Below are 27554 nucleotides of genomic sequence, written 5' to 3'. Positions count from 1 at the left end.
AGCCAGACTCCGAAATATTAGCCGAGGCTTATCTCTGAGCTTAGCACTGTTGGGCAGAGTGCTAAAATTCTGGATAAGACTCTGCTTGCACTTTGGGCTCTTGGTGGTGCTTGGTGCCAGGGGTGCCGACTTGAATACAATATGGGGGGAGGCAGGTAAGCTCCGCCCCACATAATTGATCACATGATGCACGCCATTTGAATGGCAATGCCCATCAACTTGGGGGGGGGAGGCGTAACCCCCTCAAATTGTTTATGGGGGAAGCAAAGGGACTTCGGCCTTTAGGAGTTGGCTGCTATGCTTGTGCTAAAATTTGGTCCTTTGAGGGAGGCGCTCAGCATCCAGTCTTTGGAGGAGGATCCCCCAGTGCCTAGAGTCCCTTCTTCTGGCAGCAAGCAGCAGAGGAGTCATCGCTCCAAGCGCAGGGCCAATAGGCGCAGAGATGGCGATTCCTCCTCTTCTATTGGTATGTCTTCTCAGACCTCCGATGGCGATTCAGACGTGGTTCTGGGTCTGTATTGGGGTCACGGTGAGAGGGCTATCATTATGGATTTTTGCCATGGGAAAAAGTTACTCTGCGGCAGATTCAGTCCCTGTTGGGGAATTTGAATTTCGCGTGCATGGTGGTAGCCCCTGGTAGCCCTTTTTGCGCACGCTTAGTCAGACTCTCCCTGTACTCCATCATTGAGTACAGTTGCCCAGCGAGGTCAGGGCAGATCTCAAGATGCGGCTTGAATTCCTTAGGGAGTTCAATGGCATATCCTTGTGGCAGGATACTTTGATTCTGCAATTCGATTTCCAGGTCCATTCGGACGCTGCTGGTTCCTTGGGTTTGGGGCTTCATTTCTGTGGCCGTTGGTGTGCTCAGGGGTGGCCTGGGTACTGGCAGGGTACAGCCATTACCCATGATTTAACCTTTCTTGAGTTTTTCCCCCATTGTAGTGGCAGTGCACATCTGGACCACGGAGTTCAAAGACCTGCGGGTCTGTTTCTGGTCCGATAATAAGGCCATGGTGAGCATTTTGGCAAAACAGTCATTCTGCTCCAGTAGAGTCTCTGCACTTTTACACACATTTCTGCTGCAGTGCCTCGGGTTTAATATTGTATTTCCTGCCCATTTCATTGCTGGCGCCCTATCCCGTTTTCAGATGGAGCGCTTCAGATCGCTGGCTTCCGATGCCCAGCAGTTTCCGGACTATTACCCAGTTCAGCTTTGGAACCTTGGCAGCAGCGAGTCCTTCAGGGAGTACTAGCATCTATTTCTCCTTCTACATTGAGGTCTTATAAGAAGGCCTGGGTGGTCTTTTTATTTTAAAAAAAAAAATAAGCCTTTAGAGCGCAGCATTTGCAGTATTTGGCTCACCTGTGGTTTATGGGTCATACTGTGAAGTCCATCCGTGTTCAGTCTTCCGCCATTTCATTTTTTCTGTAAGTCCCTTCATTCCAGAGACCCTTGTGCATAGTTTGTGGTGTGCAAGGCTCTTGAGGGTTGGGCCAGGTTGCAGCCACCAAAGTCGCCAGGTAGGAGGCTAGTCACATTTGACATTTTATGCGCTGTGCGCAGCACGTTGACACTAGTTTGCTGGTCTATTTATGAGGCAGGACTCTTTTCGGCAGCTTTTTCAATAGAATATTTTGGTGCACTGCATGTGGGGAAAGGGGCGCTGGAGTATTGCTTTTGCAGGGGCTTGCTTTTGCAGGAGATTCAGCTGTCTGATTCTGAGCTGGTGCTCACTATTTGAAATTCCAAAATGGACCAGTTGGGAAGAGGTGCCTTGATGAGGCCGCCTGCCACTGGTAAGCCCAGCCCTTGTACAGTGAAAGATGCCAAGAGACATTTGTCACTTCGCCCACCTGAGGATGGTACCTTCCTGATCTACAAGGGTGGGACCCTGTTAAAGTGGCATCAATTTGCTGCAGTAATGTATAAGCCACTAGCAGTGTGTGGCCTGCTAGCCAGTGACCTTGCACCTCATTCTTTCCTTATTGGGGCAGCTAGTACCACTGGGATGCAGGTGGCGGTGTGGGTTAAGCTTAGGGCTTGCTGATCAGAAGGTCGGCGGTTTGAATCCCCGCGACGGGGTGACCTCCCGTTGCTTGGTCCCAGCTCCTGCCAACCTAGCAGTTCGAAAGCACGTCAAAGTGCAAGTAGATAAATAGGAACCGCTACAGCGGGAGAGTAAACGACATTTCCGTGTGCTGCTCTGGTTGGCCAGAAGTGGCTTTGTCATGCTGGCTACATGACCTGGAAGCTATATGTCGGCTCTCTCGGCCAATAATGTGAGATGAGCACCGCAACTGGAGTCAGACACGACTGGACCTAATGGTCAGGGGTCCCTTTACATTTACTACCACTGGGAGGCAGTGGGGTGTAGGGGTTAAGAGCGGTAGACTCGTAATCTTGGGAACTGGGTTCGCGTCTCCACTCCACTCCACCCGCCTCTTCAGGTGTTCACCTTGGCTGACCTATGCTGGTGTCCTGGGTCAGCGCTTCCTGCAAGAGTGCAGTGAGCTAGTCGAACCAGAGCCTATGCAACCACTCACTTTCTGTAATCAATAAAGATGTGGCCTAAATTCTGATAAAAACCAAACTAAAATTTGAGTCAAGTGTCAGTTTATTTAGCGGGGAGGTCTCTGAGTCTGAACACGCAAAACTGGCAAATCCAACTACCAAAGCTAACTGCTGAAACTAACTGCTACTTGAAGGTAAGCATTGAAACAAATTGCTGAACTGTCCATTTCACCCATTATATGCTTAAATGAAACATCCAGGCAAATGAATTTTTATCAGCTTAATCTGATAGTCTGGAGGTGTCTTGTGTCCATTATCCAGGAACTTCCTGTTAGATTAACTGCAGTGAGTTATGGGTGGGGTGACTTTGAAAAGAGTACAGAAAGTTCCACATAGGGTACCAAGACTCTTAAAGGGCTTGTGGACAATTTCACTATATTGCACTAGTGATTTATGTCTACTCTGGCTTCCAGTCATTTCTGGTTCCCGTTCAAGGCACTGCTCTTGACGATTAAAGTCCTTAAATGGCCTGGGAGCAGCTTACCTCAAGGATCACCTCCTCCCAGGTGTACCTACCTGGACCCCAATATCACCATCAGAGGCTCTCTTCCAGTGCTCCTGGATACAGGGTTGTATAGATGGTGTCAGCCTGGTTATGAAATGCCTTCCCTGGAAAGGCCAACTTTGTGGTCATTATTGTCCGATGTTTTAAAACTGAACCTTTGAATCCTCAGCGTTTTAGATATGGCTGTATACTTTTTAGTGATGTTGTATATTCATCTTTATATTGTCTTATGCATCACTATTGAAACTGTTGCTTTTTAATGCTGGAATGCGGAGGCTGCTTTATTGAGATTTCTTTTCTATTGATTAAATGTGTTTGCCCAGAGCAGCACAAAGTAATTACAACCAGCCATTAGTGCATTTTAGGAAGCACTCCTATGTTTCTTAGAGGGCCCCCTAGGGGCCTATGAAGTGGGGCATTCGCCAGGCCCCGGTTCTCTTTTGGCAACATCTCTTCCCCCACCTCTTCATTTCACTTTAGTAAGCAGTTGTGCAAACTTCTGGCTTGCTGCATTCTGAGGCCTTTCCCTCCTCTTAGCCAGGTGACCTCTGCATCTTCCTAGGGCTGAGCACTATGAGAAGCAGCTCCTCCTAACCCACTTCTGTCTGCCATGACCACAAGAGGTGAATGTTTCACCTTATCACCCCTAATTTGCTCACACACACTCTGACATATTTTTCGCTCCATAAGACACACCTAGTTTTTAGAGGAAGCAAACATGGGGGACTTTTTTTCTAGCAAGCCTTCAACGGCTCAGAAGAAGGAATGAAGGAGGGAGGGAAGGGGTGAGAAAGAGAAAGAAAGAGAGACAAGGAAGGAAGGGGTGAAAGAGAGAGAGAGGAGAGAAAGAGGGAAGGGAGGAGGGGGAGGGAGGGAGGGTAGAGAAATAGAGAGAAGGAAGGAAGGAAGGAAGGAAGGAAGGAAGGAGAGGGGGGAGGGAGGGAGGGGTGAGAGAGAGTGAAAGAAAGAGGAGGGAGGGAGGGAGGAGGGAGGGAGGGAGAGGGGGGAGGAAGTTCTGCACCTACCAAGTCTCCTCTTGCGAGAAGCGATGGCAGGATCAGCGCCCCGAAAGGAGCCCCTTTAGGGCACTGATCCTGCCACTGGCTCTCGCAGGGGCAACCGCAGCTACTCCCCCGAGAGCCGGTTTCCCTCTGCGAGCGGCTCTGGCTTGGAGAGCTGTGCGTAGTGGATAAGTGGCTCGGGGTCAACCCGCTTTACAACGAGCTGGGAGAAGCCCTCCTGGCATGCTGTAAAGCGGGCGGGCAGAGAGCCGCTTAGGTACTGTGCCTAAAGATTGGCAGATGAAATTAGTGGGATATAAAAATTTGGCTATTCAAAATGGGATTTCTAAAGGATTGGGAAGGGAAAAAGCGGGTAAAAATTGGGAATCCTTTGAATCATATATGAAAAATAGGGTAGGATAAGCGAATCTTGTGGCAGAGGTATGAAGGGCAAGGAAATTAGAGGAAAGGAAAAAAGTGAATTAAGTATGCATCAGAAGAAAGAACTATAATCAACATATAGGAATGACTGGAAGTCAACAGGGGCGGAGGGCAGGGGGGAGGGTAATCACGCTTTTTTTTAACAGAACAAATGGTTAAGGTGAACAAGACTAGAACTTGGAAAGAACAGTGGGTTAAGCATGAATGACTTTTTGAATGAAGATTTAATTTGCTTATTTTTATTTGTCATCATTATAAAAAATTTCTTCTGTCTGATGATTAAGATTTTCATGTTAGCTTTGTTATAATTATGATTTGGATATATTACAAATATTGTTTTATTTACGTTATTGTTTTTGGTTATCAGTTTGATTTTTTTTATTTTTTTCTCAGTTTTTCTTCTTCTTTTCAATGTTATATCTTTTATATTTTAAATGGTTTGTATGGTCATTATCTTTTTAGTATGTTTGTGAGTGCATTGTCTAAATAATTCTAATTCTAAATAATTTTAAATAAAGGTTGTTTTATTTATTTTTTAAAAAAGGTACTGTACCCACTGCGCATGGCTCTAGCTTTGCTTGAGCGAGAGCCGCACGCAGCGGGTACCCTTCACTTCATAAGACGCACAGGCATTTCCCCATCCTTGTTAGGAGGAAAAAAGTGCCTCTTATGGAGCAAAAAAAATATGGTACATGTTCCCTGTATCTCCTCTTCCTGCTCCTCTCACAGCTGATAAGAAGGCACACACTTATTCTTCATTTTATTTTATTTCATTTTCATTGGTGAAAGAACAGAATAGGCAATCAACGAAAGTATTATAGAAAGATGTCTCTCCTGTACTTGTGTATGAGAGAAATAATCAAAAGGAATTCTGAAAGAGAAAATAACATACATAGTCTTTATTGTCACAAAATTTGGTATCCCAGTGATTCATAAATGACCTTCATTCCATCTTTCAATAAATTTGTCTGGAGTAGGAATATGTGTACCTTCCCCCCCCCCCTCTCTCTTTCTCTCTTTCTTTCTTTCTTTCTTTCTTTCATTCTTTCTTTCTTTCTTTCTCCCTCCCTCTGTTGCTTTCCCTTTCTGCATCTGTGTCTCTTCCAGTTTGTCCTCTTTCAGTTTTTTTAAAAAATATTAATGGTTTCCCGATGAGATCCCTGGATTAAGCATTCCACTCTAACACAATACTTTGATCTGAGTGCTTGGGTAGGTTTGATCAAACTCTAAATGTCTGAATTTAAAACTGATATTTTTTTAAAAAAATTAAAAACCCCATTTTTTAATAACTTCTCCACTTAGAAAAATGGCGAGATGGATCCAGCTCAGTGACATCATAAATGAAAGAGCAATCCTGTCTCCTGAGATTTGCTGTTTGGAGGAGTAAAGGTATCCAGTAGTAGGAACAATGAAGTCCAGGATATTACAGGAATGAGGTTGGGGTGGTGCAGACCAGGCAATGATTCCACTAGATCCAAAGCTGCCACATTCTGCCAAGAGGGTGGCAGTCTGGGTCACTCGTCTACAACAGCCGTTTACCAGTGCAGCAAACGGAAGAGGGGAAGCCTTCTATTCTGGCCACCTGAGACTTTGGGACCACAGATGTGATCATGGATCCACTGCTCCACTGCTCTCTAACCATAGTTTTGATTGCTGTGCTTCAGGACTCAGAAGAATATAACATAATATATCCATTTGTCAATCCCTATATGACAGGAGCAGGGAAGCAATTTCACCCCAAGGGTTAGATTGGAATGTGGCCAATCTTCCATGCGTGGATGGGGCCAAAAGCAGAATAAAAATCCAAATAAATAAATAAATAGAAATAGAAAATATTGCACTTTGGGCTCTTGGTGGTGCTTGGTGCCAGGGGTGCCGACTTGAATACAATATGGGGGGAGGCAGGTAAGCTCCACCCCACATAATTGATCACATGATGCACGCCATTTGAATGGCAATGCCCATCAAGTGGGGGGGTGGAGGCATGACCCCCTCAAATAGTTTATGGGGGAGGCAAAGGACCACGGCCCCTAGGAGTTGGCTGCTATGCTTGGTGCTAAGATTCCTTCAAATCCTCAAATCTCACCGCATGGTTCTTAGATCAGTCATGAGAGATCTCTGTGCCTGAGATGGCTGGTGATTCGCAAGTGGGTGTGGTTTGTTCAAAGCAACCTCATGGGACAAATTGAGAGACGGGTGGGCCTGGTTAGATCAATGAACTAAAGATATCACACTACGGCTCTAGGATGGTACCCTCTTTGACATTGCATTGGCCTCCTATCCAAAACCAATTCATGCAGGATTAAAGAATTGAGATCAGGAAGGGACAAAGCTCCAAAAGGTACACACAACTCTTTTGTTAAGATTTATTGTTGGTTAAGTTTCATGCCAACAAACCATTGGAACACAGGCAGCTGTGTTGTAGCAGGATGAAGCCCAGGTGATTCAGTCGCAGCAGAAGAACTTGACATCATTAAGTCCTGTGTTATCACCTGCAACTAAACCCTCCACCTTTGTTTGGATCCCGCAGATGGCACCAGCGGGGCAGCGCTTGCTCCACGGGCCGTATTCACCGATATCAAATCCGTCGCCCTCCAGTCTAGTCCCATCTCCACAGTTGAAGTCGATGTTGCTGGCTGCTGTATCATCACGTAGTTTCCCTTTGTCGGGTTCCACTCTCAGAGAGAAGGCAACCAGGTAGGCCTTGCGGGGGCATTTCCTAACCTCTCCCCACCCTCCCCAACTGCAAAAAATCAAAAAGACAATATGGTAATGTCTGCCTCTCTGGAAATTCGAAATTGGAGACATCCTTTAACATTCATTCATATCTTATACAGTACGATATTTTTTTTTGTACTTCCATCAAACCGTCTAAAGATTTACAATCCTCCTAACTTATCCTTGTGTCCCCTAATTCACTATTACTTTTAATAAACAATAACCAATTGGTCCCGCCGGTTTTGAATTCTCCCTGTCATCTTGTCCAATTTTGTGTAGTCCATTAACTTCGTCTGCCATTCTTCTATCTTCGGTAATTCTTCTTGTTTCACATACAAAAACAGTTTTTTTAAATCTTGTCTTCTAATATCCTCTCCTACAATACCAAGTAGAAAAGCTGGGGTTTTTTTTAATGAATGTATATCTTAACATCTTTTTCATCTCATTATATATCATTTTCCAGAAGTTTTTCACTTTCTTACATTCCCACCACATATGACAAAACGTTCCTTCTTTTTCCTTACATTTCCAACATTTATTACCTGTTTTATACATTTTGGCTAATTTCACTGGTGTTATATACTATACATCATTTTCAAACATTACAAGCAGTAAATTTTACTCCTTTTCACAATTTCTCCCAATCCTCTAACAGTATATTATATCCAAAATCTTTGGCCCAATGTATCATGACCAAATTTACTTCTTCATCTTTCAAGTGCCATTCCAACAGCATTTTATACATTTTGGACAATATTTTACAACTATTACTAAGTATTTCAATTTCAAATTTTAATTTATTATGATCAAATCCAATTCTTTTAAATTCTCTTTGAACATTTCAGTGACTTGGTGATAGTGCAACCAATCATTTACGTACTCCTTAACGTCTTCATACAATTTCATTTTCCATTTTTTTCCTTCCTCTTTTATCAGTTTTTCACATGTAACCCATTTTTCACTCATATTTATCTTTTTCACACTCATAACTTCCAAGGGTAATAACTACCAAGGTGTTTTACCTTCTAATAGGCTTTTATACCTATCCCAAACTTCGAATAGAGATCTTCAGAATGTATGGTTGCCAAATCCTTTATGAACCTTTGTTTTATTATACCATAAATATCCGTGCCAACCAAACCTATTATCAAAACCTTCTAAGTCCAACAAATCTGTATTTTTTAACAATATCCATTCCTTTAACTAACAAATGCATGATGCTTCATAGTATATTTTCAAGTCTGGCAAGGCAAAGCCCCCTTTTTCTTTAATATCTGTTAATAATTTAAATTGAATTCTTGGTTTCTTCCCCTACCAGATAAATCTTGAAATCATTTTTTGCCATTCCTTAAATATCGCTGCCCCCTTGATTATTGGAATTGATTGAAATAAAAATAACATTTTTGGTAGCTCATTCATTTTAATAGCCGATATCCTACCCCATAGGGATAGTTTCATCCTTCCCCATACTTCCAGATCTCTCTTTATTCCATTCCACACCTGTGTATTATTGTTCTGAAATAAATCTCTATTCTTTGACGTTAACCAAATTCCGAAATACTTTACTTTTTTGACTATTTCTATACCAGTCTGTTGTTGCAACCTATCCACCAAATCTTGTTTCACATTTTTAGCCAACATTTTAGTTTTCTTTTTGTTTAATTTAAAACCTGCAACTTGTCCGAATTGTTCAATTTCTTCTAATACCTCATTAATACTGCATAATGGGTCTTCCACTGTCAATACCAAGTCGTCTGCAAAGGCTTTATACTCTTTTCTGCCCACTGAAATTCCTTTTATTTTCTCATTTTCCCTTATAGTCCTTAGCAGGCATCCCCAAACTCCGGCGCTCCAGATGTTTGGACTACAATTCCCATCATCCCTGACCACTGGTCCTGTTAGCTAGGGATCATGGGAGTTGTAGGCCAGAACATCTGGAGGGCCGCAGTTTGGGGGTGTCTGGTCTTTAGGAAGACTTCCAGAACCGAGATGGATAACAATGGTGACAATGGACATCCCTGTCTTGTACCTTTCGTAATCTCAATATTTTCTGTTACTACATTATTTACTATTAATTTTGCTTTTCGATTAGAATATATCGCTATAATTCCTCTTATACACAATTGTCCAATATCCATTAATAAATTCCCAGGATATGTTATCAAAGACCTTCTCTGCATCCAAAAAGATTAATCATAGAATCATAGAGTTGGAAGAGACCAGTCCAACCCCCTGCCCAGCAGGAAACACCATCAAAGCATTCCTGACAGATGGCTGTCAAGCCTCTGCTTAAAGACCTTCAAAGAAGGAGACTCCAACACACTCCTTGGCAGCAGATGTCTTCTAAAAGTTTGGTAGTTGTTTTTCTCTTTGACATCTGGTGGGAGGGTGGGTGCCACTTACCAAAAAGCCCTCTGCCTGGTTCCCTGTAACTTGACTTCTGGCAGCGAGGGAACCATCAGAAGGCCCTCGGCACTGGACCTCAGTGTCCGGGCAGAGCGATGGAGGTGGAGATGCTCCTTCAGGTATACTGGACCAAGGCCGTTTAGGGCTTTAAAGGTCAGCACCAACACTTTGAAATGTGCTCGGAAACATACTTCATCTAACGTTTCCCCATAAAGTAGGAGATTATAAATTTTTTTAAAGTAATTTCGTATCACTCTTGACTATCTCTTTTTGAAAGTTTGAAACTGTATAACTAAAACCTTTCTTACTGTCTTCCTTAAACTGTTCATTTAATTGTCTATGATGTAACCAGCTCTGTAAGTGGTAGTGACTCTCCTGCAAGAAAGCCACTGGCAAAGCAGCACCTGCACCCCACAGGATCAAGGTCTCTGCTAAACAGCTGTTGAGTGGAGGCATTGATCTTTTAGGCCAGTTCCTCTGGCAGGTAGGAGAGCTTCAGTATTGTGCCTACTTTCTCTCAGGAATGCACAGCCACTGGTAAAGGTAGGTCTTGGCCTTTTCATACAGCTTTTTTGCTCAGCCTGCCTCTCCTTCCTGCCTGAGGTCCTGACCCCTAACAGTCACAGATATTCATGAGGACCAGACAGAGAAGTTAGGGGACCACATTTGACCCCTGGACTTGAGGTTCCCCACTCTCAGGATAGATGATGGTTTCCTCTTGCTCTCTCTTTCCTTGGGATGTGTGGTCCTCAGGAAGAAACTCTGCTTTTCCTGACCTTTGTACTCGGTTGTTGCAGTCTCTTTCCTCTTTGTTATGTGGGGCTTGGGTCCCTCTAAAATTCAGAAGGCAACCTAGAGTTGGTATCTTTAGACTCCGAGAACTGAGAATGAGGCTGATAGACCCTGACATATTCCTGCCCTGGTGCTGAAGCATAATAGATTTCAGCCAGCCCCTCACACCATCACTTTCCAAGCAACAAAGAGAAAAATCAAGAAGATGCTTACATTCCGACGCTAGATTGTATAACTTCACCACTACTACAAAGGAGACGGATGCCATTGAGGCCGGTGTCATCACCATCAAAACCTTGTGGTACAGCATACTGGTGGAAAACAGAGAAAGAGACTGCAATAAAGCTGTTTTTGCAAGCTGGGACTCTGTTTTATATTCTTTATTGAAAAATAAGAAGTACAAAATTACAAGTGTACAGAGTAAGACCAGACACAAAGCCGAAGAAACAAGAAATAGTACCCATGTAGAAAACAAAACAGAAAAAAGATATTGTTTTATGTTACAAAAGGGGGGTTGTTATTGTAGTTAACTGAACCAGGACTCTGACAACACTCACATTCAGACTGCGTCTGCAGTCTGAATTTTCCAAACTACTAGCTTGCAACCTGAATTAGCAGTTATCTGTTCATAATTACAGGCCCCTACTTGTGTACAAGTATTACTGGTTATGGATTAAGGTTTACATTTCCAGCTGCATCAAAAGACAGTAGCTTTGTGGTGCAACCAGTCCAATGGCCCGAAGTAAGCAAATTTAATAAGAAAAAATTGATCTTGATAATGACTGGCTAAGGCACCCTCTCTCATGTCTTCATATTCAACAGCAGGTTTCCTCCAGTTTATGAAGTTAGGGTTGCCATATTATTTCAAGAAGTGAAATCTGGACACGAAAATGTTGTTGAGCTTTTGGGGGAAAGTTGTTGAAATCCTGGACATGTCACCCAAAATCTGGATGTATGGCAAGCCTCCTAGAAAGCACTTATCAAGGTTGCTTCCACACTAACAGTTTAGTCTGTATTTGCCAATAGGGCGCTCACCTTTCAGGGAGATAAACCTGACCACAATATTGCCAGCTCATTGCACTCCAAACATGTCTGTATCCTTGTCCCTTTTTTCCGCCAGTCCATCCAGATTCATGGTAATTTTCTTTTATGTAAAATCCAATTCACTCTAAGCCTCTCCAGTGTGGATAGACAAAGTGGCATGGAGACTTTTTAGAGCTATTAAATCTTTAAGCATGGCAGTCAACACTTCAAAGCACCTTGCAGGCAGCAATATACAGGAACTGGTTCAGAAAGAAAGATGGCAATCAACTATATATATATATATATATAGAGAGAGAGAGAGAGAGAGAGAGAGAGAGAGAGAGAGAGAGAGACTATTCCTTGGGATCAGGGTATCAAAAAGAAGATATAGAGAAGCCTTTACCTTCACTAGGAATCCTGATGCATATCCTGAAGGACAGAATTCAATTTTTCCCCATTCTCCCCACTTCCCGCCATTGGGCACCGTGAGGACTGAATTATACTTCCTATCTCCTGCCTCACAGAGGCGGTAGGTGAGGTACAGGAAGACCACAGCACTGGTAGAGAGATCCATGGAAGGTGGACTGCACCAGATCGAGCTGCAAAAAACTGAATGGAAGAATAGCAGCCTTGACAATTTATTCCCCAGAAATTGTGGTTCTCTGTCCTCTGCTCAAAATCTTCCTGAATCTTGTGTTTCCCCCTAGAGGGAAACCCCTCCCAGGCAGCCCTGACCCTTTCCCCTTAAAAAGCAAATACAAACTATACAATAACTTAACAAAATAATAAAAGTAGAAACAAAACAAGAAACAGTTATGCTACAGCCCACTACTACCCACCCTGACTAAACATTTGTCCCACCCCAAACAGAAAGATAATACAGTAATAAAATAATATAATATCTTACAGTTTGAGTTCCTCACTTGTACTTTTATAAATCATTTAATGTGTCAACAAGAAGAGAATAGAAATTATTAATATTGCAGTTGTTGTATAAGGGAATTATTATTATTATGACTGGAATGCAATGAAAATTAATAAGATTTTGGAATTCAGAAATAAAGCAAATAAACAAGCCATCAATTCTAGCACGTGGGAGGCTACTTTACCTAAATTATATAATTCGACATTTGAAGGATTGGTATTAATAATTGTATTATAAAATGGTATTGTTATAATGAGGCTATTATTGGATTGTAAATGAAAACTAATAAAAATATTATTGAAAAAACTAACTAAAATGTGCATTTCTTACCTACCCTTTGCCCTTGCTAAAATGTCTCTCCTATGCAAACTCCCTCCAATTCTGTTTCATAGACTTGCAACCCTGCAGGCAGAAGGAGAGAGTCCATAAACTGAGTGAAGAGACATGACTGTGAACAGGGAATTTAAAGGGTTCAGGACAAGGAAATGTAGGAACTCTCTGTCCTGAGCAACGCAACTCCCATGCTCCACTGATCCATCACAGAGCAGAGCAGATGGAGAAGGCTATGAAGTCTTCCTGGTCCTGTGCTTTCCTCACCTCTATTACCAGTGGCTTCTACAAAGTTCCTGCACAAGCAGAAGCCATTTCCCAGGGGGAGTGGAGAGACCTAGCAGAAGGGTGAGGACATCCTTTCAAGGCCAAAGACCAGGACCGTACATCTTGCTTTAGAACAGGGTTGGGCAAACTGTCACTCTGGAGCCACATGCGGGTCCTCAGCCTGACAGTTCACTTGGTAGAAATCTGATATAACTTTGTGGTGTAGATATGTCCACAGAATACCAGAACTGCAGAATTTCACCCTCAGCTGCAGATGACACCAAATTGGGAGGGGTGGCTAACACCCCAGAGGACAGGATCACACTTCAGAATGACCTTAACTGATTAGACAACTGGGCCAAAGCAAACAAGATGAATTTTAACAGGGAGAAATGTAAAGTACTACACTTGGGCAAAAAAAAATACTGATACTGCTAAGCTGGAACGTGTCCAGAAGAGGGCAACCAAAATGGTCAAAGGCCTGGAAACATTGCCTTATGAGGAACGGCTTAGGGAGCTGGGTATGTTTAGCCTGGAGAAGAGAAGGTTAAGGGGTGATATGATAGCCATGTTCAAATATATGAAAGGATGTCATATGGAGGAGGGAGAAATATTGTTTTCTGCTGCTCCAGAGAGGCGGACACGGAGCAATGGATTCAAACTACAAGAAAGAAAATTCCACCTAAACATTAGGAAGAACTTCCTGACAGTAAGAGCTGATTGACCAGAAACAACCCCGGGGTCAACTGGGGGCTCATGATTGACATGTTGTACATGCCTGGCGTAGAGGAGAGCATGAGACTTTTAATCTCAAGGTCATGGGTTTGAGCCCTACATCATGCATTGCATGGGGTGGGACTAGATGAATTTCACACTGCTGTTTCTAAAAAGAATACACTCTATTATTTCTTTATCTTCTACATATTTTTGCTAATGAAGGTGTGAGTGTGATTGGGAATGATTTGAGGCTGACCTCTGTGTCAGCGGGGTTAAGGGATTAGTTACAGGTGTGAGTGGTTGGCGGCAAGCGCCGGCCGGTGCTCGTGTGGTGGATAGGCACTGGTTCAGGTGATAGGGATGGGAGAACGCTCTCGCCATCCCCATGTGAAAGGTATTCCGTTAAAGGAATCCAGGGACTCAAATGGTTTGGTCAACCCCTGAGAGTGGGTTGTGCCCGTGCCTGAGTCCAGGGGGACATCTGGGTGGCGAACATAGTCTGTTCCTGGCTTTTCACCTATCTGGGTGTTCACCTTGGTTGACCTATGCTGGGGACCCGGGTCAGCGCTGCCTGCAAGAGTGCAGTGAGCTAGTCGAACCAGAGCCTATGCAACCACTCACTTTCTGTAATCGATAAAGTCATGGCCTAAATTCTGCCAAAAACCGAACTGAAATTTGAGTCAAGTGTCAATTTATTTAGCTGCGAAGTCTCTGGGTCTGAACATGCAAAACTGGAAAATCCAACTACCAAAGCTAACTGCTGAAACTAACTGCTGCTTGAAGGTAAGCACTGAAACAAATTGCTGAACTGTCCATTTCACCCATTGTTTGCTTAAATGAATCATCCAGGCAAATGAATTTTTATCAGCTTAATCTGATACATTATAACCTTACCGGGCTGGAGGTAGTCTTGTGTCCATTATCCATGATCTTCCTGTTAGACTAACTGCAGTGAGTTATAGGTGGGGTAACTTTGAAAAGACCACAGAAAGTTCCACATGGGGTATCAAGACTCTTAAAGGGCTTGTGGACAATTTCACAATATTGCACTAGTGATTTATTGTCTACTCTGGCTCCCAGTCATGTCTGGTTCCCGTTCAAAGGAACTGCTCTTGACGATTAAAGTCCTTAAATGGCCTGGGAGCAGCTTACCTCAAGGATCACCTCCTCCCAGGTGTACTTACCTGGACCCCAATATCATCATCAGAGGCTCTCTTCCAGTGCTCCTGGATAGAGGGTCTCATAGATGGTGTCAGCCTGGTTCTGAAATGCCTCCCCTGGAAAGGCTCCCCTGGTGCCAACTTTGTGGTCATTATTGTCCGATGTTTGAACCTTTGAATCCTCAGGGTTATACAGGGCTGTATATTTTTTTAGTGATGTTGGATATTCAACTTTATATTGTCTTATGCTTCACTATTGAAACAGTTGCTGTCTTGGGCCCAGTCTTATTCAACATCTTTATCAATGACTTGGATGATGGGCTTGAGGGCATCCTGAGCAAGTTTGCAGACGACACCAAATTGGGAGGGGTGGCTAACACCCCTGAGGACAGGATCACACTTCAAAATGACCTTAACAGATTAGATAAGTGGGCCAAAGCAAACATGATGAATTTGAACAAGGAGAAATGTAAGGTACTACACTTGGGCAAATAAAATGAAAGGCACAAATACAGGATGGGTGACACCTGGCTTGAGAGCAGTACATGTGAAAAGGACCTAGGAGTTTTGGTAGACCACAGACTTGACATGAGTCAGCAGTGTGGGAATGTACACAGGAAATACTCTGTGGGAATGTACACAGGAAATACTCTGTGGGAATGTACAAATGGAGTTCTCTGTGTAAGGCACAGGTTTATTGGGGGGTAATCAATCAAGTGATTTACCACAGGACCACTGGCGCCAGCCTGTCGGTTTACACATCTTCCTTGTTTGCATGAGTCATGTATAGGTTAAAAGGTTAATGTTTTTTACGAGGAAAGGATCCTTAATAAAGGAGCTGAGGCTGAGAGGCAGTCAGCGCACTCTGCTCATGCTCTCAATCTGAAACTCTTGACTCTCGTCTCATGATTTCCTCGCACCTAAGAGTCGGCTGGTTCTCCGACAAGTGGTGCCCCGTGTGAGGCTAAAAAGTTCTACGCCATTGTTGAAAGGACGCACGTCGTGGTCCTGCATCAGCTACTCACCCGCCCGGCAAGGGTTCAGACGTCTACCTCATCTTAGGATCCCCGGTGAGTTGGCTCCCAGCTATTGCTTATCTTTCTCTTCCTGCATTTACAATGGGCACTTCGCTTTCTGTGCCACAGAAACGTTTTCTTAAAGACTTAAAATACCTGCTGACTTCTAACAATCAGCATGCCTCAGAAGACGATCTTATTGCTTTTATTCATACTGCTAATGAGCACTGTCCATGGTTTCCGGAGGATGGAACTTGGGAATTAGATTTTTGGGACAAACTTGGTGAACATTTTCATGCTCATCCCAGCATTGGAGTACGTGTCTTAATTACGTGGGGAAAAATAAGAGCATGCTTGGCACTAGTGACGCCAAAGAATATCTTTCTGGCAGCTGCTTCAAGCCTCCCCTCTGCACCGCCCGCATGCACGCCTCCCCCACTGAAGCCTTCTGTTTATCCAGCATTGCCTGCCCCCATGCCCCCTGGTCCGGACCCACCTAATTTAACTCCGCCAGGAAAACAGCAACTCTCTTTGTCTGCCACCCCACCCCCTCCAGCTTATGTCTCTCAGGTTTTGCCTGCATTTCAAAGTACCAGGCCCACTGTGAAGCAGGAGGGGGGGAATACTACAAAGCTCCAGGAATCTCTTAAAGCAGCAGCTCCTGTGCTGGCTTTTGATTCTACTGAAATGTCAGCTGCTTATCCTGTGATTGTACCCGGGGGCGGGGCACCACGGCACGAGCAATTTGAACTCCGATACATCAAAGAATTGTATCAGTCAGTAAGAGACAATGGATTGCATTCCCCGTATACTCTTGGTCTCTTTGGCACTATTTTTCAACAGCAATTATTGCCAGAGGATATTAAATTACTGGCTAGAACAGTGCTCAAACCAAATCAAATGATGGTTTTTATGCAAAGTTGGACCTGGGCTTGTCAACGCTGGGTCCATGATATCCAAACAAATTTGAATAATGCTACACTGGCAGCACATGCCAATGCCTTTGCAGCTCTGGTAGCAGGCGCACCTCCCCCTGTCCTGTTAACTCCTGCAGACGTCCTGGATGGTCTCACAGGAGCTGGGAATTTTTTAACAACTGCGCAGCAATTGGCTCTGGATCCTCAGTACTGGGACGCCACAAATTCAGCTGCCCAGGAGGCTTTGATGTCTGTCCCTCCTGTGAAGTTAGAAAAAGGGGGGCAATGGGGGAGCGTGCAGCAAGGACCCACTGAACCTTATGGCGCTTTCATAGATAGACTGTACAATACCCTTAGACGCCAGGTTCAAGATACAGCAGCGCAAGAAGTAATCATCAGACAATTAGCCTTTGATAATGCCAATGATGACTGTAAACAAGCTTTGCGCCCGCTGGTAGCTACACCTAATGTGGCAATAGCCGACATGTTAAAAGCCTGTCAATCAATCGGCTCTGAATCCCACACAGCAAAATTGCTTGCCGCTAAAGACATTCCTGAAACATGGGTGCACCAGCTGACAGAGGATCTCACCTCTGCAGGGCTTAAAATCGCCCCGGAAAAAATTCAACGCACCCTGCCTATCACATACCTGGAACACAAGGATACGCAACAAGCAGCACCCCCCCCTGATACCACAGCTGCATTTTCCAGCTGTACTCTGGCTGGTGGATTTACAACTGCTGTTAGGACATTCGAATTGGGCAAAATCATACATAGACTTACCAATGTGTGTACTATCACCTTTGTACAATGCCCTGAAAGGACACAAGCAATCGGCAGACATCACACCGGTAACCCAGGATATGCCTGGCAACGAATCAGCCCTGGCAACGATTTATCACCATTTGCAAAAATCTATGGTGGATCGCCTGGATTCCACAGGACTATTGTCATTGGCTGTTTTTGCCACAAAATTGCTGCCCACAGCTGTTCTCTACAGGCCTGCAGAATTTTTTCAGTCTCGCGTTTGTCTTGTTGAATGGCTACACCTGCCCCATGCACCACTGCGAAATGTCTATACTTCTCCAGCAGCTGTTATGGACGTTGTTATCAAGGGAAGACAATGTGCTGTGGCATTGATTTTTCTTTCCTCTGTCTCCTATTCCCTCCGTTCCCTGTGCTCCCCCTCCCCTATCCCCTTTGCTCTCACCCTCTTCACAGATGGGACAAAGACGAGGGGGGTGGTTGTGTGGAGGGAGGAGGGGGCCTGGAAAACAAGATTTACTACGGAGCAGAAATCCGCTCAGCGTTCTGAATTGGCTGTGGTGATTTTGGCATTTGATCTGTTTCTGAATGTGAAGTTTAACCTGATTGTTTGTATTCAGTATGTCTCCAGATTTCTAACATTCTTGTCAGTGGCATACATTACCCTACTCTGGATGATGATTTTGTTGCAATTGTCTCTCGCTTTGAAGCAAGAGCAGGTCTTTTCTTTGTTTTCTGACCCTCTGCTGAGCCATGCCACCTTTCATCAATCTGCCAAGGTTCTAGCCAAGTCTTTTCAAATGCCAATTTCTCAGGCACGAGACATTATCTCGCAATGTTTTTCTTGTTCTAAAGCCCCTACCATGTTTCCTTTTGATGCTGTCAATCCCAGAGGGATTGCCCCTCTCTCAATTTGGCAAATGGATGTCACTCTCACCCCGTTGTTAGCCTCTTTTTTCAAGACTGCACCTCACGGTGGACACGTCTTCGGGCTTCAACTGGGCGACGCCCTTAAAAGGGGAGACAGCCAGGCACGTAATACAGCACACTCTGCGCTGTTTTTCAGTCATGGGAAAGCCTAGCAGCATCAAAACGGATAATGGCCCTGCGTATATTTCTAAGCGATTTTCTGATTTCTGTAAATTGTGGAATGTGAAATTAACTCATGGTATTCCTTTTAATTCTACAGGACAAGCAATTGTTGAGCGAGCGTATTCAACTTTTAAATCTCTGCTTTTTCCACAACTAAGTGGAAAGAACGCTCCTATTGCTGAAATATCTTATATTGTGCATCAAGTGCTTTTTAATCTTTTATATCCACATTATAAGCAGCTTCCTCCAGCAGAATTACATTTTAGAAAAGAGGAGGAGCTGCCTCGTCCCCTTGTGTCTTTCAGGAAACTTCCGGATCCAGCATGGCGTGGCCCTGTACCGCTGATTACCTGGGGACGTGGGTATGCCATCGATGGGGACCCTCTGTGGGTGCCAGCACGCTGTGTACGACCCTGGCAATCATCTACAGCTTCTTCTTCAGCCCATTCAGTCGCAGATGCCGCAAAGGGAGGAGGCAGACCTTTCTACACTCTTTCTGGAGGACAGCACCTGTCACCCGGTCTGAAACATCATTGCACCTGGCGGCATCGTGTTCTAAATATGGCTGCACTCCGTTAAGATCACCTTCCATTTATTCGATCTGCAAGCCATAATCGCTCTAGGCGTGCTGCCATTTTACAGAAGTATCAAAGACCTGACTCTTATCATTCCATATGGAATAATAATACCTATGTACAGGATATTTCTCAGTTTGCGAAATTGCTTAACTATTCTGATTGTTGGATTTGCTTACATATTCCCCCGCAGTCACACCATTTGGGTATATTACTGCATGGTATTCCTATTAATGATTCTTTTAGAATTAGTAATAATATGAGAGATAATCGTATTAGTTCACCCCCTGTTATATTATCATTATTAGAAGTAGCTCCACGATGTTTTCGTTTTAATCACGATAGTAGCAGATTTTTAGGTCCTTATCCTTATTGTAATTGGACTTATATGTTAATGGTAGCTCTTGTTTTCTTAACGTCACTACCCAAAGCGGCAGGCCCAAGGTAACAATTAATAATGTTACCAGATACATGACATATTACCAACAGGCTACATGCCGTGATTTTCATTCATGGTTTGATTGGATGAAGAAGAGTTGGAGATCCACATGCGTGTTACAATCAAATCTGTGGCTTTTGTGTGGTAAGAAAGAATAGAAAGAGATTCCCTCTGCTTTTTCAGGGACTTGCACTCTAGGGGTAGTGATACCACTGGTGTATAAGTTAGATGCTCTTCCTCACACCCGCTTGCGCAATAAACACGAAGTCAATGCCCCTATAACACAATATATTGATACTCAGATAGCTTGTAGTATTTTGCCATTATTAGGAGTAGCAAAATGAATTATAGAGATTTGCATCACTTAGCTAACTGGACAGAGGCTTTGTTCAACGACACAGTTAAAGGCATGAAATTGATCAATACAGAATTACAGGATGTGATTTTAGCCTCGAAAAGAGGCGTATGTGCCTTAATACATAGTCATTGTTGCATGTATGTGCAAGATAATGGTCCTGACATTACTCATATTATACAAGAAATGGAGAACTTGGTGGCTGCACGGCCCTTGCAACCTGCCGTGGGTTTTGATCCATGGGAATGGCTGCTGTCTTGGTTGCCTAACGGTGCCTGGATCAGGAAAACACTTTTGACGCTTATAGGATTAGCCTGTGGCTTGGTTATGTTATGTTGCTGCATTCAATGTTTACCCTCCCTCTTTGGTCAATGCATGACCTGGTTTCAGGCTGCACGCCCCTCCACTGGAATTTCACGTGGAATTTCACGTGGAGCCTTCGTTGCGAGGTATCAGCGACTCCCTATCGAGGCTTCCGATGAGTTGATTAACCCTGTTGCTTAAAAATAAAAAGAAAGAGGTGATGTGGGAATGTACACAGGAAATACTCTGTGGGAATGTACACAGGAAATACTCTGTGGGAATGTACAAATGGAGTTCTCTGTGTAAGGCACAGGTTTATTGGGGGGTAATCAATCAAGTGATTTACCACAGGACCACTGGCGCCAGCCTGTCGGTTTACACATCTTCCTTGTTTGCATGAGTCATGTATAGGTTAAAAGGTTAATGTTTTTTACGAGGAAAGGATCCTTAATAAAGGAGCTGAGGCTGAGAGGCAGTCAGCGCACTCTGCTCATGCTCTCAATCTGAAACTCTTGACTCTCGTCTCATGATTTCCTCGCACCTAAGAGTCGGCTGGTTCTCCGACACAGCAGTGTGATGCAGCAGCTAAAAAAGCCAAAGCAATTCTGGGCTGCATCAATAGGAGTATAGCATCTAGATCTAGAGAAGTAATAGTACCACTGTATTCTGCTCTGGTCAGACCTCACCTGGAGTACTGTGCCGAGTTCTGGGCACCACAGTTCAAGAAGGATACTGACAAGCTGGAACGTGTCCAGAGGAGGGCAACCAAAATGGTCAAAGGCCTGGAAACGATGCCTTATGAGGAACGGCTTAGGGAACTGGGTATGTTTAGCCTGGAGAAGAGAAGGTTAAGGGGTGATATGATAGCCATGTTCAAATCTATGAAAGGATGTCATATGGAGGAGGGAGAAAGATTGTTTTCTGCTGCTCCAGAGAAGCGGACACGGAGCAATGGATTCAAACTTCAAGAAAGAAGATTCCACCTAAACATTAGGAAGAACTTCCTGACAGAAAGAGCTGTTCGGCAGTGGAATTTGCTACCAAGGAGTGTGGTGGAGTCTCCTTCTTTGGAGGTCTTTAAGCAGAGGCTTGACAGCAATATGTCAAGAATGCTTTGATGGTGTTTCCTGCTTGGCAGGGGGTTGGACTGGATGGCCCTCGTGGTCTCTTCCAACTCTATGATTCTATGATTCTATGCTTTTTAATGATGGGGGGCTGCTTCTACTGAGATTTCTATTTTATTGATTAAATGTGTTTGCCCAGAGCAGCACAAAGTAATTACAACCAGCCATTAGTGCATTTTAGGGAGCACTCCTATGTTTCTTAGAGGGCCTCCTAGGCCCCGGTTCTCTTTTGGCAACATCTCTTCCCCCACCTCTTCATTTCATTTTAGTAAGCAGTTGTGCAAACTTCCGGCTTGCTGCATTCTGAGGCCTTTCCCTCCTCTTAGCCAGGTGACCTCTGCATCTTCCTAGGGCTGAGCACTATGAGAAGCAGCTCCTCCTAACCCACTTCTGTCTGCCATGACCACAAGAGGTGAATGTTTCACCTTGCCACCCCTTGTTTGTTTGCTCACACACACTCTGACATACATGCTGCCTGTATCTCCTCTTCCTGCTCCTCTCACAGCTGATAAGAAGGGACACACCTATTCTTAATTTTATTTCATTTCATTTTCATTGGTGAAAGAACAGAACAGGCAGTCCACGAAAGTATTATAGAAAGATGTCTCTCCTGTACTTGTGTATGAGAGAAATACTCAAAAGGAATTCTGTAAGAGAAAATAACATACATAGTCTATATTGTTACAAGATTTGGTATTCCGGTGATTCATAAATGAACTTCATTATATCTTTCAATAAATTTGTCTGGAGTAGGAATATGTGCACATGTTGCCTTCTACTCTCAAATAGCAGCCCGAGGCTTACAAGTATCTCTGAGCTTAGCACTGTTGGGCAGAGTGCTAAAATTCGGGATAAGACTCTGCTTGCACTTTGGGCTCTTGGTGGCGCTTGGTGCCAGGGGTGCCGACTTGAATACAATATGGGGGGAGGCAGGTAAGCTCTGCCCCACATAATTGATCACATGATGCACACCATTCAAATGGCAATGCCCATCAACTTGGGGGGTGGAGGCATGACCCCCTCAAATAGTTTATGGGGGAGGCAAAGGACCACGGCCCCTCGGAGTTGGCTGCTATGCTTGGTGCTAAGATTCCTTCAAATCCTCAAATCTCACCGCATGGTGCTTAGATCAGTCATGAGAGATCTCTGTGCCTGAGATGGCTGGTGATTGGCAAGTGGGTGTGATTTGTCCAAAGAAACCTCATGGGACAAATTGAGAGGCTGGGGGGCCTGGTTAGTTCAATGAACTAAAGATATCACACTACGGCTCTAGGATGGTACCCTCTTTAACATTGCATTGGCCTCCTATCCAAAACCAATTCATGCAGGCCTAAGGAATCGAGATCAGGAAGGGACAAAGCTCCAAAAGGTACACACAACTCTTTTGTTAAGATTTATTGTTGGTTAAGTTTCATGCCAACAAACCATTAGAACACAGGCAGCTGTGTTGTAGCAGGATGAAGCCCAGGTGATTCAGTCACAGCAGAAGAACCTGACATCATTAAGTGCTGTTTCATCATTACTTGAACCTATCTCCACCTTTGTTTGGATCCCGCAGATGGAACCAGCGGTGCAGCGCTTGCTCCACGGGCCGTAAGTACCGAAGTCCAGTCCCTTGCCCTCCAGTCCAGTCCCATCTCCACAGTTGAACTGGATGTTGTTGGCTGCCGTATCATCACCAATCTTTTGATTGGCTTCCACTCTCAGAGCGAAGGAAACCAGGTAGTCCTTGGGGCAATCCTGAATCTTTGTCCACTCTCCCAACCTGCAAGAAGAAAAGAAAAGAAAAGAGACAACGTGGTAAGGTCTGCCTCCTCTGGAAATATGATCCAAATCAGAATGAATTGCTCTCCACACGAAAGTCAAGAGGGCAGTTGCCTCCTTAGATTTTTTAAAGGCGTCTTTTGTAGACCTCATCAGGTATAGTATGTCTCCCAAACCTCATCTTCTAAGAAGGGCTGTGTGTTGTGACCCCTGGATTAGGTGGATTTGCCCTGTGTCACCCAGGGGTCACCCACACCACACCCTCCCAATCTGCCCCTGAAACAATCTAGGGATGGAGCTAAATAATCTTTAAAGGGATTTTAAACCCTAATATTCTGTTAAGAATGGGGTTTGTTTAAGGTCAGGGTGCATCAGTGCTATGCAGGATTTACTCCCCTGCCTAACAGATATTAAGCAGAACGACCTGATTCTGTGGGGTGTTGCTACTCCTTCATGAAGTTGAGTGACCAGCACCAACCCAGAATGGGATCCACTCACTTAAGTGGTAGTGACTTTCCTGCAAGAAAGCCACTGGCAAAGCAGCATCTGCACCCCACAGGATCAAGGTCTCTGCTAAACAGCTGTTGAGTGGAGGCATTGATTTTTTAAGCCAGTGCCCCCAGCAGGAAGGAGAGCTTCAACTTTCTCTCAGGAAGGCACAGCCACTGGTTAGGTAGGTCTTGGCCTTTTCATACAGCTTTTTTGCTCAGCCTGCCTCTCCTTCCTGCCTGAGGTCCTGACCCCTAAAAGTCACAGATATTCATGAGGACCAGACAGAGAAGTTAGGGGACCACATTTGACCCCTGGACTTGAGGTTCCCCACTCTCAGGATAGATGGTGGTTTCCTCTTGCTCTCTCTTTCCTTGGGATGTGTGGTCCTCAGGAAGAAACTCTGCTTTTCCTGACCTTTGTACTTGGTTGTTGCAGTCTCTTTCCTCTTTGTTATGTGGGGCTTTGGTCCCTCTAAAATTCAGAAGGCAACCTAGAGTTGGTATCCTTAGGCTCCGAGAGCAGAGAATGAGGCTGATAGACCCTGACCTGACATTATCCTGCCCTGGTGCTGAAGCATAATAGATTTCAGCTAGCCCCTCACACCATCACTTTCCAACCAAAAAAGAGAAAAGTTTAGAAGATGCTCACGGTCCGACGGTAGATTGTACAACTTCACCTTTACTGCAATGGAGACGGATGCCATTGAGGGAAGTATCATCAGTAGTACCACCTTGTTTTCCCTGTACCTGGTGGAAAAGAGAGAAAGAGACTGCAATAAAGCTGTTTTTGCAAGCTGGGACTCTGTTTTATATTCTTTATTAAAAAATAAAAAAATTACAAGTGTACAGAGTAAGACCAGACACAAAACCGAAGAAACAGGAAATAGTACCCATGTAGAAAACAAAACAGAAAAAAGATATTATGTATGATACAAAAGGGGGGTTGTTATTGTAGTTAACCGAACTTGGACCCTTCAGCTCTCTATATTGGACAAACAGGCCAAACCCTACGCCAAAGGATAAATGGACATAAATCTGACATCAGGAACCAGAAGACAGAAAAACCAGTAGGAGAACACTTCAATCTCCCAGGACATTCTATACAAGATCTCAAAGTAGCTGTCTTACTACAAAAGAATTTCAGAAATAGACTGGAAAGAGAAGTTGCTGAATTGCAACTTATCACCAAGCTCAAAACCATGGAGGGACCTGGTTTGAACAGAGATATCGGATTCTTATCTCATTATACATGATAAGCGATCTTCAGCCATCTCAACCCTTGCTTTTTCATACAAAACCATTTGCAGTCGTTTCCGGTCATCAACAGCTATCAGTCAGTCAATCACCCATTTCCACCACCCTTCTGAGTGATCCCCCCTCCCCATCCCCACCCCTCCCCACCCCTTCTCTACATAAGTGCCTGGAAACTTCCATTTCACTGAAGAAGTGTGCATGCACACGAAAGCTCATACCAAAATAAAAACTTAGTTGGTCTTTAAGGTGCTACTGAAGGAATTTTTTTATTTTACTTCGATCCAGACCAACACGGCTACCTACCTGTAACTTGGACTCTTCCGTTTGTGAAGTTAGGGTTGCCATATTATTTCAAGAAGTGAAACCCGGACACAAAAACTTGTTGAGCTTTTTTTTGGGGAAAGTTGTTGAAATCCTGGACATGTCAGGGAAAATCTGGATGTATGGCAACCCTCCTAGAAAGCACCAGAACTGACCAAGATTGCTTTCACACTAACAGTTTAGTCTGCATTTGCCAATTGGGCGCTCACCTTTCTGGGAGATAAACCTGACCACAATATTGCCAGCTAATTGCACTCCAAACTTGTCTGTATCCTTGTCCCTTTTTTCCTCTAGACCATCCAGATTCATGGTAATTTTCTTTTATGTAAAATCCAATTCGCTCTAAGCCTCTCCATTGTGGATAGACAACACTTCAAAGAACCTTGCAGGCAGCAACATACATGCAATGCATTCAGAAAGAAAGATGGGAAGCAACTTGTAATATATATATTATATTATATTGTATTATATTAATTATACTATACTATACTATACTATACTATACTATACTATACTATACTATTATATTATATTATATTATATTATATTATATTATATTATATTATATTATACTACTCCTTGGGATCAGGGTATCAAAAAGAAGATATAGATAAGCCTTTACCTTCAATGAGAATCCGTATGCATATCCTGAAGGACAGTATTCAATTTTCCCCCATTTTCCCCACTCCCCGCCATTGGGCACCAGGAGGATTGAATTATAGCTTCGACCACCTGCCTCACAGAGATGGTAGGTGAGGAACAGGAAGACCACAGCACTGGTAGAGAGATCCATGGAAGGTGGACTGCACCAGATCGAGCTGCAAAAACTGAATGGAAGAATAACAGCATTGAGAATTTATTCCCCAGAAATTGTGGTTCTCTCTCCTCTGCTCAAAATCTTCCTGAATCTTGTGTTTCCCCCAGGCAGCCCTGACCCATTCCCATTTAAAAGCAAATACAAACTATACAATAACTTAACAAAATAATAAAAGTAGAAACAAAACAAGAAACAGTTATGCTACAACCCACTACTACCCACCCTGACAAAACATTTGTCCCACCCCAAACAGAAAGATAATAATAAAATAATATAATATCTTACAGTTTGAGTTCCTCACTTGTACTTTTATAAATCATTTAATGTGTCAACAAGAAGAGAATAGAAATTATTAATATTGCAGTTGTTGTATAAGGGAATTATTATTATTATGACTGGAATGCAATGAAAATTAATAAGATTTTGGAATTCAGAAATAAAGCAAATAATCAAGCCATCAATTCTAGCACATGGGAGGCTACTTTATCTAAATTATATAATTCGATATTTGAAGGATTGATATTAATAATTGTATTATAAAATGGTATTGTTATAATGAGGCTATTATTGGATTGTAAATGAAAACTAATAAAAATATTATTGAAAAAACTAATAAAATGTGCATTTCTTACCCACCCTTTGCCCTTGCTAAAATGTCTCTCCTATGCAAACTCCCTCCAATTCTGTTTTAGTGAGTGAAGAGACATGACTGTGAACAGGGAATTTAAAGGGTTCAGGACAAGGAAATGTAGCAACTCTCTGTCCTAAGCAATGCAACTCCCATGCTCCACTGATCCATCACGGAACAGAGCAGATGGAGAGGGCAGTGAAGTTTTCCTGGTCCTGTGCTTTCCTCACCTCTCTTACCAGTGGCTTCTACAAAGTTCCTGCACAAGCAGAAGCCATTTCCCAGAGGGAGTGGAGAGACCTGGCAGAAGGGTGAGGACATCATTTCAAGGCCAAAAAATCAGAAATCTGATATAACTTTGTGATGTAGATATGTCCACAGAATACCAGAACTGCAGAATTTCACCCTCAGCTGCAGATGACACCAAATTGGGAGGGGTGGCTAATACCCCAGAGAACAGGATCACACGTCAAAATGACCTTAACAGATTAGAAAACTGGGCCAAAGTAAATTAGATGAATTTTAACAGGGAGAAATGTAAAGTACTACACTTGCGCAAAAAAATATATATGAAAGGCACAAATACAGGATGGGAGACACCTGGCATGAGAGCAGTACATGTGAAAAGGATCTAGGAGTCTTGGTAGACCACAAACTTGACATGAGTCAACGGTGTGATGCAGCAGCTAAAAAAGCCAGTGCAATTCTGGGCTGCATCAATAGGAGTATAGCATCTAGATCAATGGAAGTAATAGTACCACTGTATTCCGCTCTGGTCAGACCTCACCTGGAATACTGTGTCCAGTTCTGGGGACCTCAGTTCAAGAAGGATACTG

The 27554-nt window shown here is 43.6% G+C and overlaps 2 protein-coding genes across 2 annotated transcripts; both read right to left on the bottom strand.

Moving 5' to 3' along the window:
• Positions 1–6964: 6964 nt before the first annotated feature.
• Positions 6965–12032, bottom strand: LOC132592038 (vitelline membrane outer layer protein 1-like). The gene is made up of 3 exons (XM_060274005.1): positions 11862–12032; positions 10649–10746; positions 6965–7262 (listed from the first exon to the last, which is right to left on the bottom strand). The coding sequence occupies exons 1-3, from the start codon at positions 12030–12032 to the stop codon at positions 6965–6967; spliced, it is 567 nt and encodes a 188-aa protein (XP_060129988.1).
• A 10884-nt stretch (positions 12033–22916) lies between these two features.
• Positions 22917–26066, bottom strand: LOC118085376 (vitelline membrane outer layer protein 1-like). Its single transcript, XM_035115967.2, has 3 exons — positions 25896–26066; positions 24348–24445; positions 22917–23208 (listed from the first exon to the last, which is right to left on the bottom strand). The coding sequence occupies exons 1-3, from the start codon at positions 26064–26066 to the stop codon at positions 22917–22919; spliced, it is 561 nt and encodes a 186-aa protein (XP_034971858.2).
• Between the last annotated feature and the right edge of the window lie 1488 nt (positions 26067–27554).

The sequence above is a fragment of the Zootoca vivipara genome, chromosome 4 (genome assembly GCF_963506605.1).
Source record: "Zootoca vivipara chromosome 4, rZooViv1.1, whole genome shotgun sequence".
Taxonomy (NCBI): Eukaryota; Metazoa; Chordata; class Lepidosauria; order Squamata; family Lacertidae; genus Zootoca; species Zootoca vivipara.
Note: the sequence above shows the minus strand (reverse complement) of the source record. Positions and strands in the feature narration are given on the sequence as shown.

Coding starts and splice junctions, on each gene's coding strand:
- LOC118085376 (XM_035115967.2), bottom strand. CDS start 26,066: ATGGATCTCTCTACCAGTGCTGTGGTCTTCCTGTTCCTCACCTACCAT. Junction 24,446..25,895: donor CATACGGATTCTCATTGAAG/GTAAAGGCTTAT, acceptor CTTTTCCACCAG/GTACAGGGAAAACAAGGTGG. Junction 23,209..24,347: donor GTACAATCTACCGTCGGACC/GTGAGCATCTTC, acceptor TTCTTCTTGCAG/GTTGGGAGAGTGGACAAAGA.
- LOC132592038 (XM_060274005.1), bottom strand. CDS start 12,032: ATGGATCTCTCTACCAGTGCTGTGGTCTTCCTGTACCTCACCTACCGC. Junction 10,747..11,861: donor CATCAGGATTCCTAGTGAAG/GTAAAGGCTTCT, acceptor GTTTTCCACCAG/TATGCTGTACCACAAGGTTT. Junction 7,263..10,648: donor ATACAATCTAGCGTCGGAAT/GTAAGCATCTTC, acceptor GATTTTTTGCAG/TTGGGGAGGGTGGGGAGAGG.